Here is a 16,583-nt window from a genome sequence, read left to right as displayed (position 1 = left end):
TTTTTTGTATTTTTTAGTAGAGACGGGGTTTCACCGTGTTAGCCAGGATGGTCTCGATCTCCTGACCTCGTGATCCGCCCGTCTCGGCCTCCCAAAGTGCTGGGATTACAGGCTTGAGCCACCGCGCCCGGCCCTGGCTGCATTCTTAATCTTAATTTCTTATAGGATTTTCCTGTTACAGGAAGAAGCTGTTCTCAGTGAAAAGTACTGCATTAATAAATGCTACAAAGTCATTTTTAAAATAGTATATTTGGGTGTGAATTGGATAGTAAAAGCTTTTAGATGACTTTGAATGCAACATCAAAGCATTTGGTCTTTACTAGGCAAAGAGGTACCATTAAAAGGTCTCTGATATAATGATATTCAAATAATATTTTTAGAAAGAAAATTCTGTTATCAGTGAGGAAGGTCACCTGAAGGGCAGAAATACAGGAGAAAAGGAGATCAATTAGGAGGCTATTGAGGGAGAAGAAAAGGAGAAATCAGTTAAGTAAACAGTTAAGGCCAGTCCTTGGAAAAGCAGCCTGCCTGAAAAATCATAGCTACAGGCAAAAATACAACAGCCTGGGGAAAACTCAGGCAGCACCTGCACGGATAAGTATGTAGGGTCCAGCACAAATTGTTCTTTGTGTAAATGGCGGACTCCCAAGAAAGTTTCTTCCCCTTTCCAGATATGTACACAGTAGGCTCCCTGGGAACTTGTACAGGGAGGAAAGGGACTTACCTAAAATAAACCCACAATTATACAAAGAAGAGAAGCAGTGCTTTGATGCTTGCCTGGAGATATACCCACAACTACATAGATAAGGGGGAGATGTGCAGACAGCTTTTCAGATAAGAGAAGTTACTCAAACAGCTACAGAGGTGAGAGGAGTTTCTTATAAAAGTTTTTGAATTCAACTGTAAAAACAGCAACTCACTTGCGGTTCCCTCTCCACTGCAGAGAGCTTTCTTTTTTCACTCATTAAACTTTCACTGCAACCTCAAACTTTGCATCCACATTCCTTAATTTTCTGAGTCATGAGACAACGAACTAGGATAACACCTTAGATAATGAGACCAGTGACCCTGACGTGTTTCACTATCACAAAAGTTATAGTGTTTTTCAAATTATGGGTCGTGAGCCTAAATTAATAGGTTGTGAAATCAATTTAGTGCGTTGTGATCAACATTAAAAAAAAAAAAAAGCCAGGCGTGGTGGCTCACGTCTGTAATCCCAGCACTTTGGGAGGCCGAGGTGGGCGGATCAAGAGGTCAGTCAGGAGATCGAGACCATCCTGGCTAACACGAAACTAAAATTACAAAAAATATTAGTTGGGCATGGTGGCAGGTGCTTGCGGTCCTAGCTACTCGGGAGGTTGAGGCAGGAGAATGGTGTGAACCCGGGAGGTGGAGCTTGCAGTGAGCTGAGATCGCGCCACTGCACTCCAGCCTGGGCGACAGAGCAAGACTCTGTCTCAAAAAAAAAAAAAAGAAAGAAAGAAAATTTTAAAAACACATAATGGAAGTGGCCAGGCATGGTGGCTCACGCCTATAATCCTAGCACTTTGGGAGACTGAGGCGGGTGGATCACTTTAGGTCAGAAGTTCGAGACCAGCCTGGCCAACACGGTGAAACCCTGTCTCTACTAAAAATACAAAAATTAGCCAGGCGTGGCAGTGGGCACCTGTAATCCCAGCTACTCGGGAGACTGAGGCAGGAGAACTGCTTGAACCCAGGAGGCGGAGGTTGTAGTGAGCTGAGATTGTACCACTGAAATCCAGCCTGGGCAACAGAGTGAGACGCCAGCTCAAAAAAAAAAAAAATTACTGGCATCTATGCTATCTATATAAAGGTAAATGCTGTCTTGCAAACTTTACTCAAGTTTATATGTGTATATACATATTTGATATGCATATTCATATGAATGTATAATAAATTCAGATGTATTTCTTACAATGGAAAGTAGTCAAAATGTTTGAAGAACATGACCTAAGGGGAAGATGATGAGGGTCTAAATTAAAGTTGTAACTCCTGGAAATGGAAAAGCAATACTTTGAGTGCTCCTTCAAAGAGTAGAGTTAACAGGATTTAATGATGAACTTGCATATAGGGCTTCAAGAGAAGACTGTGGTAGGCTACACAACGGCTCCCCAAAGATACCTACATTCTAATCCCTGGAACCTGTGAAAGTTACCTTATATGGCAAAAAAAAGTACTTTGCAGATATGATTAAGGATCTTGAGAGATGGGGAGATTATCCTCAAGATCAGGGTGTGCCCTAATGCAATCACATGTATCCTCATAAGAGGGAGGCAGACAGAGATTTGACACAGAAGGAGAAGCCAATGTGACTACAGGCAGAGACTGGAGTAATGAGTCACAAGCCAAGGAATGCAGCAGTCACCAGAAGCTGGAAGAGGCTAGAAAAAGATTCTCCTCCGGCCTCCAGAGGGAGCATGGCTTGATTTTCACCAGATGAAACTGATTTCAGACTTCTGGTCTCTAGAACCATAAGACAATACATATCCATCATTTTAAGCCATCAAATTACAGCAGCCATAGGAAACTAACACAGAGTCAGAGGCCTTGGCAACCGGGAGGGAGGCAATGTCATTAACAAGGATAAGGAGCACGGGAAAAACGGGGATGATGAATTAAAAATTAAACATAAGTTGGAAATACAGAAAAGACAAATCTGAACAAAGAAATATATAATTAAAAATCTGATATTATATTTAAGACATCTCAATTCTAACTCTATAAAAGCTTTTAAATGTCTTTAAAATGTTCAGAGCTCATGCTATCTCTACTTTTCTTTGGATAATCAAACTTAAGACATAGTTTATGTATTCTATTATCTGACAACAAGTATGGCTAAAACAGGTGCCAGCTTCTGGAATTACATATTGTCTCTGGAATGTTTATTAAAAGAACTAGGAAATCCATGAACTATCTGTTACTGTGAATCACTTACTTAAGCCATTCAGGTTGGCAATTTTTTCAATGCAGTTTGTAGACAGTGAAAGCTTCCTTTAAAAGAACAAAGAAAAAATTTAAATTAATGCGAAAAACTTAAATGGTAAATCAGAAATTATTCCTTAACAATAGTGCCCATGAAAGATAGCATTTAAGTAATACTTCCCCACTCAATCATAGCATTTATTACTTCATTTAAAATCATTGTTTTCTCTGATTACACAAGTTAATAAACACTTACTGAAAATTTGAAAAAATCTTCTTGAGGGCAATTTGGTATTAACAATTTTTTTTTCTTCTTAAGACACAGTCTCACTCTGTCACCTAAGCTGGAGTGCAGTAGCACCATTTCAGCTCACTGCAACTTCCACCTCCCTGGTTCAAGCAATTCTCCTGCCTCAGCCACCCAAGTAGCTGGGATTACAGGTGCCTGCTACCATGCCTGGCTAATTTTTGTATTTTTAGTGGAGATAGGGTTTCACCATGTTGGCCAAGATGGTCTTGAACTCCTGACCTCAAGTGATCCACTTGCTTTGGCCTCCCAAAAGTGCTGGGATTAGAAGTATGAGTCACCGCACCTGGCCCTGGTATTATCAAATTTTTTAATGCATACATTTCTTGACTCCGTTTTTCACTTATAGAAATACATCCTACTGAAATATTAATATAAATGCCAAAAGATATATGAACTAGATTATATGTATTGCTGGAATAGCAGACAAATTGAAAAAATCTATAAACACCTGTTAACTGAGGAACAGACAGTGAAATATTAAGCTGCCACTAAAACAAAGAAGATTGGGCTATAGATACCGACTTGGGAAGATGTCTATGATACATAGTTTAAAAACCATCTAGTAGAACAATACTTTTTTTTTTTTTTTGAGACAGAGTCTTGCTCTGTGGCCCAGGCTGGAGTGCAGTGGCATGATCTCAGTTCACTGCAACCTCTGCCTCCTGGGTTCAAGTGATTTTCATGCCTCAGCCACCCAAGTAGCTGGGATTATGAGTGTGCAAGGCATGTAAACGACTGGCCAAATCTGTATATTTTCTAGTCACCCCCCACTCCTGAGAACTCCCAGTGATTAATAGAGTGCCTTTAAATCTAGGAATACGGTTGGGAAACAATTCTTTAATTCTTGTTAAGGCAGCCAGCACAAAGAAATTGTCAGCAAAATATGAACAGGTTGACTCGAGGTGATATACAAGGTACTTTAGTATGAGGTACAAAACCTCAAATTTGTTTGCCTTTGAGATGGCTTTATGATAAAAAAATATTTGACCACTTTGAAATCATGCCTGATGCCAAAAAAGCATGTGGTGGTGGATTTTTACGTGACACACTGTGTTCTCATCACAAAGAACAAGCTGTGTACAAAAGCTAAATATGTTTGCTCTCCCCTTTGATCCCACAGATGGATATTAGTCTAATGCATGGGTTCACAAATATGCATCCTAGAATTACCCGAGTTGCTTACTGTAAATGCAGATTCCTAGGTTTCATCAGTAAATATTCTATTTCTATAAATTTGGGATGGGGCTGATCTCCTGCATAAAGTGCAGATGATCAAGGGATCACACTTAGACAAACACAGGGTGAAGAAATCAGAAAAAAATCTAGTGATTCTATGGTATACTATAGCCCTGATGGGAGACACTTGTAGCCTAAAAACATGGTTACAAGGCAACATGGTATAATTGCCTCAAATTAGCCACAGAATGCTGCTAAAATACATATATTGAGAAAATAAATTAAAATAAATTACTATAGATTTGATATTTAAAGTCACAGGATATAGGATTACAAAATAAGTAGTCCGGGCACAGTGGCTCATGCCTGTAGTCCCAGCACTTTGGAAGGCTGAGGTGGGTGGATCACTTGAGGTCAGGAGTTCGAGACCAACTCGGCTAACATGGTGAAACCCCATCTCTACTAAAAATACAAAAAAAATTAGCCAGGTGTGGTGGCGAGCACCTGTAGTCCCAGCTACTTGGGAGGCTGAGGCAGGAGAATTGCTTGAACCCAGGAGGCAGAGGTTCCAATGAGCCAAGATCACATCACTGCACTGCAGCCTGGGTGACAAAGAATGTCTCAAAAAAATGGCCAGGCGCAGTGGTTCAAGTCTGTAATCCCAGCACTTTGGGAGGCCGAGACGGGTGGATCACGACGAGGGTCACGGAGATCGGAGCACCATCCTGGGCTAACACGGTGAACCCCCCGTCTCTCTTACTAAAAAATACAAAAAAACTAGCCGGCGAGGTGGCGGGGGCCGTCAGTTCCCGTAGCCGCTACTTGGCGAGGACGAGGCAGGAGAATGGCCGTAAACCTGGGAGGCAGAGGGTTGCAGGTGAGCTGAGAGTCCGGCCCACTGCACTCCAGCCTGGGCGACCAGAGCGAGACTCTGTCTCAAAAAAAAAAAAAAAAAAAAAAAAGCTCAACCTCAAAGAAAACAAAAAAAGGATAAGTTGATCCCAATTTAGAATTTTTTTTTTTTTTAAGGGTTAGAAGGCTCTACAAAAATGCTAGCCCACTGGTTCTCACATAGTGCTGGATTTTGGTTGAGTGTTAATTCTTTTCTTTGTGCTGCTTATATTTTCCAGATGTTTTACAACGTGTTTTTATAACTTTAAACTTTTTTTTAACGGGGTATCTCTTTAGGCATGTAGAAGAAAATACATTCTGACTTTGTGGGATTAATTGCTTTACAGACGAGAAGAGTTAGTAGATGTTTATAGTTTATTGTCGGGTGCTCGCTTCAGCAGCACACGGTCACGTAAATGGAACAATAGGATTACCGCATCGTCCCTGCACAAGGATGACATGACACATTCATGGACGCATTCCGTATTTTAAAAAATATATAGTTTTATTGTGTTATTTAGCTTCTCCCAAAGGACTAGGAGATGTATGAGTTTCAAACACATTAGAAAAATTGTACTAAAAATATGGTACTGTGTCGGCCAGCGCAGTGCTCAGTGCGGGTAATCTCAGCACTTGGAGTCCGATGCCAGATCACGAGGTCAGCGAGGATGCAAGGATCATCCTGGTAACATGGTGAAACCTTGTCTTATAAAAATGACAAAAAATTGCTGGGCATGGGTGGCACGTGCCTGTAGTCTCAGCTTGGGAGCTGAGGCAGGAGAATTGCTTGAAACCCGGAGCATAGGTTGCAGTGAGCTGAGTCGTGCCATTGCATCTCCAGCGCTGGTACAGAAGCCAGACACGCATTCTCGAAAAATAAAAATAAATAAATAAATAAATAAATAAATAAATAAATAAATAGAAAAATTGTACTGTACTTGTTTCAATAGTTTCTATTAAAAGTCCGAGTAAACCAGTCATTTTTTCATGTTTGGGCCTTGCCAAAGGATAGAATTACACTAAGCAAACAAAAAAAAAATGAAGACCACAGAAAACAAACATATTTTCTTACTTTGTGTGTTTAAGGAAAGAAAGGGAAACCTAACAGCAATTCTAGAAGGATGAAAAGAGAACTTACTCGCAATTAGCAAGCATGGACAAGGATGCATCCATCTTCTCTACAGGGGGAATCTGGGCATAAAGTTTTATCTCTTTGGCTTCAGATGGCCTCTGGCCAGTTTTCTCTTCCTATGAGAAAAATACATTTGGAAGAAATAACCCATGATTGTAATGTGGAACCAAAAGAGGCCAGAATTTCCCAAGGCTTTTCCATGTTTATTTCAAAACAATTGCTAGAATTTAGCAAACTGCTTAATAATTCTTTACCATTAGCTTATTGAAAACATTTACCTACTGACCCTGATAATCAGATTTATATGTGGCTGAATCAGATAACTATTAGGTCCCTACCAAAAGAAAATGAGGAGAAAATTTTAAAAAAACTTTTATTTTTGTGGTATTTAAAATTTGAAAAGGGCACAAACAAATGCAAAGATATCCCATATTCATGGATCAGAAGAATTAATATAATTAAAATGACCATACTTCCCAATGCAAGCTACAGATTCAATGTAATTCCTATCAAAATACCAATGTCATTTTTCACAGAAATAGAAAAAAGTCCTAAAATTTATATGGAACCAAAAAAGAACACAAATAGCCAAAACAATCCTGAGCAAAAAGAACAAAATTGGATGTTATCAGACTACCTGATTTCAAAATATATTATAAGGTGAACACAACCCAAACAGCACGGTATTGGTATAAAAGCAGATACACAGACCAATAGAATGGAATGGAGAATCCAGAAATAAGTCCATGTATTTACAGCCAACTGATTTTTGACAAAGGCACCAAGAACATACATTGGGAAAAGGATACCCTCTTCAATAAATGGTGCTGGAGAAACTGGATATCCAAATGCAGATGAATGAAACTGGACCCCTTTCTCTCACCATATGCAAAAATCGACCATGATGAATTAAAAACTTAAAGGTAAGACTCAAAACTATAAAGCCACTAGAAGAAAATACAGGGAAAACACTTCAGGACATTGATATAGGAGATGATTTTATGGCTAAGTCCTCAAAAGCACAGGCAACAAAAACAAAAATAAACAATGGAACTAAAACTAAAAAGCTTCCGGGCAGGCGTGGTGGTGCATGCCTGTAACCCCAGCACTTCGAGAGGACAAGATGGGTGGATCACCTGAGGTCAGGAGTTTAAGACCAGCCTGGCCGACATGGTGAAACACCATCTCTACTAAAAACACAAAAAAGTAGCCGGGCGTGGTGGCGGGCGCCTGTAATCCCAGCTACTTGGGAGGCTGAGGCAGGAGAATTGCTTTAACCTGGGAGGCAGAGGTTGCAGTGAGCTGAGATGATGCCATTGCACTCCAGCCTGGGCAACAAAGCAAGACTCCATCTCAAAACATAAAATAAAATAAAAGCTTCTGCACAGCAGAGGAAACAATCAACAGAGTGAAGAGAAAACCTATCGAATGGGAGAAAATATTTGCGAACTATTCATCTGACAAGGGAACTCAACACAATAGTAAAATGACAAACAGGCACAGTGGCTCATGCCTGTAATACCAGCAATTTGGGAGGCCAAAGAAGGAGGACTGCTTGAGCCCAAGAGTTGGAAACCAGCCTGAACAACGCAGCAAGACCTCATTTCTACAAATAATTTAAAAATCAGCCAGATGTGGTGGCACACACCACATCTTGGTGATGTGCCAATACTTTATAGTATTGGGAGGTGGAAGCTGAGGTGGGAGGATCACTTGAGCTCACTGCACTGCAGCCTCGGGGGACAGAGACTCTGTCCCCAGAAAAACAAACTAACTAACCAAACAAAACTAGAAGCTCGGGAGCCATTTCCTTTGCTTTCCTATGTTTTTTATAACCCATTGCAGTGTAAGACACACAAAACTCCTTTCAAAAACTTAAATCACCACATGTCAATAATAGAAAACAGGCTGGGCACAATGGCTCATGCCTATAATCCTAGCACTTTGGGAGGTTGAGCTTGGAGGATCACTTGAGCTCAGGAGTTTGAGACCAGCCTGGGCAATATAGTGAGACCTCATCTTTAACAAAATTAAATTAAAAGAAAAATAAAATATATTTAATAATAATGATAGAAAACATACAATCAGTTGTAAGATCTAATACACATCCACTCAGTGTTTATTTTTATGTCATATATTTGTAGGTTAGAGGAGAAATTGACACCTAGTAGATCCTTAATAAATGTTGCGTGAATCAATGAAAAAGTGAGATTGATGTCCTTGAATAATCTTCAAATCAAAAATGCATGGGCCAGGCACAGTGGCTCACACCTGTAATCCCAGCACCATGGGAGGCTGAGGCAAGAGGATCACTTGGGCTCAGGAGTTCAAGACCAGCCTGGGCAACATAATGAGACTCTGTCTCTACAACAACAGCAACAACAACAAATTAGCCAAGGGTGGTAATGCACACCTGTACTCCCAGCTACTCAGGTGTTTGAGCCTAGGACACTGAAGCTGCAGTGAGCTATGATTGTGACACTGCACTCCAGCCTGGGTGACAGAGTGAGACACTGTCTCAAAAACAAAAAAAATGCAAAAAATGTATGGCCATAATGTAATCTAGAAATAGACTCTACCAGCCAAGACAAAAAAAAAAAAACACTAGTTATTGTAAGCAAAATAAAGTCTCAAAATCCAATTCAAGGAAAATGAAATCTGGTACTAAGTCTACTCCATATTCTTTTCTTTCTTAAGATTTTTCATTAAATATTTAACCAAACAGAAATAAATTATAAAATACATTTAAAGTAAATGAGAAATTTATAAGCACTAAAACAAGAATTCAAGTATTTCATTATTTTATCGACTTTTGTCTATTTTCCCCAGACACCAACACTTCTGAAAGCCTTTTTATTCAAAGCCTAGTTACAAAAGCAAAAGGTACATTATTATGCAAAAAAACTACACTAGATCTTAGTCAAAAGGCCGAGAATCAAAGCAAAAAAACTACTGATAACATAGACAAGTTTATGGGCACAGAAATTCAGAAGCCATCTCTGTACTCTATGGAAATTATGTCTACAATGCTGAATTCTAACTGTTCAAACCGTATAGAATGTTATATAATACTGAAAATATAATTTATATATAATGCATGTTTTTTTACAATGTAGTTTCCTTTCTAGTATTGCTACTTGAGTATTTTTATTCAGTGTTTTCTTTTCAGTTGCCTATGCATGATTTACACTGTCCACATTGATTGTCTCTATACTAACCTCCACGAGGCTAAAACCACCTTCTAAAGCCTAGATAATTCACAACCCATATGACTCCAGCATATGAAAATGATATGTGGCTTAGTGATGATACAGTTGAAAAAGAAAATGTATTAACACAGAAATTCCAGCAATTTTATAGCAATAGGTAAAATCGGCTTTTCCATATTTAAATCTTCCAGTGGTCAGATTTTTTTAATTGAAATTTTTATTACAATATTTGAAGCTTGTCCAGTTCCCCCAAGCGTAGCATTTTATGACTACAGTATAATATAACTATAGTATTGTTATTGATACAATCCACTGATTTTATTCTGATTTTCCCAAGTTTGCTTGTGCTCATGTGCATGTATGACTGTGTGTTTGTATGTGTGTATTAAGTTTTTTGTTGTTTTTTTTTTTCTTTTTTCTTTGAGACAGAGTCTCGCTCTGTTGCCCAGGCTGGAGTGTGGTGGTGCGATCTCGGCTCACTGCAAGCTCTGTCTCCTGGGTTCACGCCATTCTCCTGCCTCAGCCTCTGGAGTAACTAAGACTACAAGCGCCCGCCACCGCGCTCGGCTAATTTTTTGTATTTTTTTTTTTTTTTTAGTAGAGACGGGGTTTCACCGTGTTAGCCAGGATGGTCTTGATCTCCTGACCTCGTGATCCGCTCACCTCAGCCTCCCAAAGTGCTGGAATTACAAGCGTGAGCCACCACGCCCGGCCGTATGTGTATATTAAGTTTTACACAATTTTATCATCTGTGTAGGTTCATGCATCCACCACCATAGTCAAGATAGCTGAATAGTTCCAATACCAAAAGGATCCTTTGCATTAAATAGCTAGATGTGAATAACTATCTAACATTTTTCTTTGTACAGTTTCTAAAAGGAGGAAAAACTCATGTACTCACCCATCTCGCTAAGGCTTCTTTGATTGTTGTTGCTTTTGCCTTTAAAAAAAAAAAAAAGAAAGAAAAGAAAAAAAGTTGCTTGTATGTATGTATGTATGTATGTATGTATGTATTTTGAAACAGAATCTTGCTCTGTCGCCCAGGCTGGAGTGCCATGGTGTGATCTCCGCTCACCGCAACCTCTGCCTCCTGGGTTCAAGCAATTCTCCTGCCTCAGCCTCCCAAGTAGCTGGGACTACAGGTGCGCACCACCAAGCTTGACTAATTTTTTGTATTTTTAGTAGAGATGGGGTTTCACCATGTTGGCCAGACTGGTCTCGAGCTCCTGACCTCATGATCTGCCCTCCTCCCCGCCCTCCCCCGCCTCGGTCTCCCAAAGTGCTGGGATTACAGGCATGAGACACTGCGCCCGGCCCCAAGTTGTCTTTATTGGTGTTATTTGTTGATACACTTTTCAAGCAATAACTATTAGCCTTGGCTTCTACCATTAAAAGGATTTCTTTCTTTAAGATTTTATATGCAAAGAAGATGTTTTAATTTCCTGAAATCAGAATAATTTAAATATCTCTGAGAAAAAAATAAGGAAATCATTATGTAACACCCATACACTTCACTCCCACTTGGTTTACAAAAAATATGTAGCTTCCAATACTTGATATTAAAATACATCTTATTTCACTGATTCTAAGGATCTACATCTTTCTTACATTTTAATATTGAAATTTGGATATATCTTATACTCAGGAACAATTTACAATTGCTGTGGGCAGGTGGCAGTGGTGAAATTTTAGAAAAATATTAACCACTTTATTTCTTATCATATATTCCTTTTATGTTTGCAAAGGATGAGGATAAAGGATAGGATAAAAAATCTGTATGTCTACATACATTTAAAAAAACTCTATCAATAAGTACAAAATAAAAATTTTAAATATTTAAAGTATTTGTCATAGTTCANGGCAGGTGGCAGTGGTGAAATTTTAGAAAAATATTAACCACTTTATTTCTTATCATATATTCCTTTTTATGTTTGCAAAGGATGAGGATAAAGGATAGGATAAAAAATCTGTATGTCTACATACATTTAAAAGAACTCTATCAATAAGTACAAAATAAAAATTTTAAATATTTAAAGTATTTGTCATAGTTCAGTTCAAACCATTTTTTCTTAATAAAACATAAAATAATGTTGCACCTTATAATTAATAGCAGCTTAGATTCAATTTAATATATTTAAAACTCTAAAGGTACCCAACGGAAGATATCCTTAATGAATTATTGCCGGTGCTCTTTTTTTAAAAAAGAACCCCAAAGAATAACAAAAGGAAAGTTTTTAAACTATGTGAACAAATGTGAACCTGAAAGAATCAATGCTTCAAGACGAATCCTGAGTAGTTAATTGGGCCTAAATTTAAAACAGGGCCTAAGCTAGGCACAGTGTCTCACACCTATAATCCCAGCACTTTGGGAGGCCAAGGTGGGAGGATCACCTGAGGCCAGGAGTTCAATACCAACCTGGGCAACATACAGAGACTCCACCTCTACAAAACAAAATTTAAAAAAAAAATTAGTCTGGCACCGTGGTGCATGCCTATAGTCCTAGCTACTTGGGAGGCTGAGGTGGGATGATCAATTGAACCCAAGAGTTCAAGGTTACAGTGAGGTATGATCGCACCACCACATTCCAGCCTGGGCAACAGGGCAAGCCCGTCTGGGAAAAAATTAATTAGATTAAATCAAATTAATTAGAGTCAAGCAGCCATTTGCTTACTAGAGGTCATACGCATATTCCAGTTCCCCCAAAAAACACACCTCTGTTCAACTTTGGGACTTCCAGAGTTCATATGAACTAACCAATCAGAACTCACCTGAATCAACCAATCAGTTCACTTGCCTCAACCAATCAAGGCCCAGCTGTATCAACGAACCAGAACTGAATGAGTTTGAATCCTTCATTTGCATAAACAGACCTGATTGAGAAGGTGGCAACTTTGGCTATAAAACTCAAGCTCTCCCTTTGTTCTCTGGAACACACCTTCCTTCTACACCTAAGGCTGCATGTAGCCATATGTAAACTGTTCATTGAAATAAGGTCTCTTCCCTCCCTTTTCCTTTTGAGAGAATTTTTGTTCACAAATATATACATTATGTCTAGAAAGTAAAGACATACTAATAAGTAACCCTTGGGTTAAAAAGAAAATGATAAAATAATAAAAGAAAAAAAGTCAAAATTTGGGGAATATAACACTAAGAAGGAAACTTACAGATTCAAATACACTTGTCAGAAAATAAGAGATAGAAAACAAATGAGCTAGGCGTTCACACATTTGGCAAAGTACATCATTACAAACCCAATGAAGGTAGAAGGAAATACAAAGGAAAAAGTCAATGGAAAACAGAATGGGGGGATAAAATAGCTAACAAAACTAAAAGTTGGTTCTTAAATCCCTGGCAAGCCTGATTGAGCAAAAAAGAGGGCAATATAAATTGAAAATATAGAATGAACCAGGCATGGTGGTTCATGCCTGTAATCCCAGCACTTTGGGAGGCTGAAGTGGGAGGACTGCTTGAGCCCAGGAGTTCGAGACCAGCCTGGGCAAGGCAGTGAGACTTTGTCTCTACAAAAAATAAAAATTAGCCTGGGCGACAGAGCGAGACTCTGTCTCAAAAAAAATAAAATAAATAATAATAAAATTAAAAAATGAAATAAAATAAAAAAATAAAATTAGGGCGTGGTGGCACTGGGCAAGGTGGCGCATGACTGTGGTGCCAGCTACTCGGGAGGCTGAGGTGGGAAGATCACTTGACTCAGGGAGGGAGGCTTCAGTGAGCCGAGATCACACCACTACACTCCATCCTGGGCAACAGAGCAAGACCCTGTCTCAAAAAATATATATAACCTGGACAACATAGCAAGACCCTGTCTCTACAAAAAAACACAAATATTAGTCAGGCATAGTGGCAGGCACCGGCAGTTCCAGCTACTAGGGGGCTGGGGAACTGGGCAGGGGCTAAGCCGGGAGGATCACTTGAGCCTGGGAGGTCAGGGCTGCATGAACCTAAATGGTGCCACTGCACTCCAGCCTGGGTGACAAAGCGAGATCTTGTCTCAAAAAACAAACAAACAAAAACCACACACATACACACACATACAGAAAAAGAGACAGAATACAGAGAAATAACTACAGACACCACAGAGATTTTAAAAATAAAATATCATTGCTGGGCACAGTGGCTCATGCTTGTAATCCCAGCACTTTGGGAGGCTGCGGCGGGTAGATCACTTGAGGTCAGGAGTTTGAGACCAGGCTGGCCAACATTGGGAAACCCCATCTCTATGAAAAATACAAAAATTAGCTGGGCATGGTGGTGTGCACCTGTAGTCCCAGCTACTTGGGTGGCTGAGGCAGAAGAAGTGTTTAAACCCAGGAGGTGGAGGTTGCAGTGAGCCGAGACTGCGCCATTGCATTCCAGCCTGAGCGACAGAGCAAGACTCCATCTCCAAAATAAAAAATAAATATCATAAGCAAACATATGGCAATAAGATTTAAAACCTAGACAAGGTATGCATTTCTATAAAAAACATAAAAGTGTCAAAACTGTCATAAGAATCAAGAAAATTTGAATAGACCAACACTATTTAAAATATTAAAATGATAGATTTACCCTTATTCTCCTCCCCTAATACAGCAAGCCTAGACACTTCTGCAAGTGAGTTCTACTAAGCTTTCAAGGGTATTCCCTGTAACAAGTTGTTTCAGAAACCAGAAAAAGAGGGAACGCTGCCAACTTATTTTAAGAGGCTAGTATAACCTTGATGCCATAACCACATAAGGAGCCCAATTTACTTTTCAACATGGATTTGAAAATCCTAGATACAATATTATATCTTCAGGCTGGGCATGGTGGCTTATGCCTGCAGTCCCAGCACTAGGGAAAGCCAAGGCTGGAGGATCGCTTGAGGCCAGGAGTTTGAGACCAGCCTGGACAACACAGCAAACCCCATCTCTACGAAAAGAAAAGAAATAGAAAATTAGGTTGTCAAAGTCAATGGTATTTATTGAACCGTGATCAAGAATAATTATCCTGAGAGTACAAGGAACACAACAAAAGAATCTATAAATATAACTAATTAATGGATTAGAGGGGAAAGTCACATTTATTTCAATAAGCGTAGAAAAAGTACTTGATAAAGTTCTACATCTGATGTTAAAAGCTCTTAGCAGCTGGTTTGGTGACACATGCCTGTAGTCCCAGCTACTCAGGAGGCTGAGGCAGAAGGATTGCTGGAGCCCCATAATTGAAGGCCAGTCTAGGCAATATAGTAAGACCTCAGCTCTTTAAAAAATAAAATAAAAGCTCTCAGCTAAAAATTAAAGGGAAATTGCCTGGCTAGCCACAGTGACTCAAACCTGTAATCCCAGGACTTTGGGAGGCTGAGGTGGGAGGATTCCTTGAGGTCAGGAGTTTGAGACCAGCCTGGACACCATAGCAAGATTCCCGTCTCCAAAATAAAATAAAAAATAAATAAAAAGGGAAATTCCTTACTTGATAAAAGCTATATACCAAAACTCCACAACAAACACCATACTTAATGGAGAAATTCATTTATTTCAGCAAATATTAATTGTCTATTATCTACCAAGCATTCCTCTATGTGTTTAGGATATATCAATGAACAAAACAGAGATCCCTGCTTTCATGGAGCTTACATCTATTAGAAGGAGCAGATGATAAAAATATATACAGTTGGCCCTCCATATCCTCAGTTTCCACATCTGCAGATTCAACCCACCATGGATAGAAAACATGTGAAAAAAGTCCACTAAAAAGCAACAATAACAACAATAAAAAATAATACAAATTGTAAAAACAATGGCCAGGTGCAGTGGCTCATGCCTGTAATCCCAGTATTTTGGGAAGCTGAGGTCAGAGGATCATTTGAGGCCAAGAGTTGAAACCAGCCTGGACAATATAGTGACATCCCATCTCTACAAAAAATAAAAATAAAAAAATTAGCCAGGCATAGTAGCATGTACCTATAGTCCTAGGTACTCAGGAGGCTGAGGCAGGGGGACTATTTGAGCCCAGGAGTTCAAGGTTGCAGTGAGCCATGATTATGCTACTATATTCCAACCTGGGCTACAGAGTGAGACCCTATCTCAGAACAAAACAAAACAAAAATACAGTATAATGACTATTTAAATAATATTTATATTGTATTAGGTAGTTATAAGTAATCTAGAGATGATTTAAAGTGTACAGGAGGATGTGTGTTGGTTATATGCAAATACTACACCATTATATGTAAGGGACTTGAAGATCCATAGATTTCAGTATCTAGGGATTCCTGGAACCAATCCCACATGAATACCAAGGGAGAACTGCATATAATAAGAAAATTATATAGTATATTAGAAGGTAACAATTACTAAGGAAAAGGAAAACATTGGAGGTGGGTAAAGGGTATCAGAATGTATGTAAATGTGTGTGGAGGATGTTTGTTTCAAATAAAATGGTCAAAGTGGGCCTAACTGAGAAGGTAACATTAAATGTAGTCCCTTTAAAATCTCAAACACATCAGCTGGGTGCAGTGGCTCATGCCTGTAATCCCAGCACTTTGGGAGGCCGAGCCAGGTGGATCACGAGGTCAAGAGTTTGAGACCAGCCTGGTCAACATGGTGAGACCCCGTCTATACTAAAAATATGAAAATTAGCCAGGCATGGTGGCGGGTGCCTGTAATCCCAGCTACCCAGGAGGCTGGGGAGGAGAACTGCTTGAACCCGGGTGGTGGAGGATGCAGTGAGCCAAGACTGCGCCACTGCACTCCAGCCTGGGTAACAGAGTGAGACTCCGTCTCAAAAAAATAAAAACAGAAAAAAAAAATCTCAAACACATCAAGGATCACTTCTAATCACCACTATGAATAATAATTATTATTTATAATAATTTTTATATATTTATTTATTTATTCTTCTTCTCCTGCCCAAGAGAAGATCTTTTCAACATGAAACCAATGA

The 16,583-nt window shown here is 39.3% G+C and overlaps 1 protein-coding gene across 5 annotated transcripts in view; it reads right to left on the bottom strand.

The window, feature by feature from the left end:
- Positions 1–16,583, bottom strand: part of DNAL1 (dynein axonemal light chain 1) — a 53,356-nt gene that overhangs the window by 21,277 nt on the left and 15,496 nt on the right. For 2 of the 5 annotated variants that reach the window (XM_017880452.1, XM_017880453.1), the window contains 3 exons: positions 10,563–10,601; positions 6,459–6,568; positions 2,957–3,012 (listed from right to left, as the gene is read on the bottom strand). In XM_017880452.1, the coding sequence (XP_017735941.1) occupies positions 2,957–3,012; positions 6,459–6,568; positions 10,563–10,601 (205 nt within the window). Of the gene's footprint in view, positions 1–2,956; positions 3,013–6,458; positions 6,569–10,562; positions 10,602–12,430; positions 12,472–16,583 lie in introns of those variants that run through there. The other 3 variants (XM_017880456.1, XM_017880455.1, XR_001887057.1) reach the window with 3 other exon arrangements.

The sequence above is a fragment of the Rhinopithecus bieti genome, unplaced genomic scaffold (genome assembly GCF_001698545.2).
Source record: "Rhinopithecus bieti isolate Rb0 unplaced genomic scaffold, ASM169854v2 scaffold_11380, whole genome shotgun sequence".
In the NCBI taxonomy this organism is placed as follows: Eukaryota; Metazoa; Chordata; class Mammalia; order Primates; family Cercopithecidae; genus Rhinopithecus; species Rhinopithecus bieti.
This window is presented reverse-complemented; position numbering and strand designations above follow the sequence as displayed.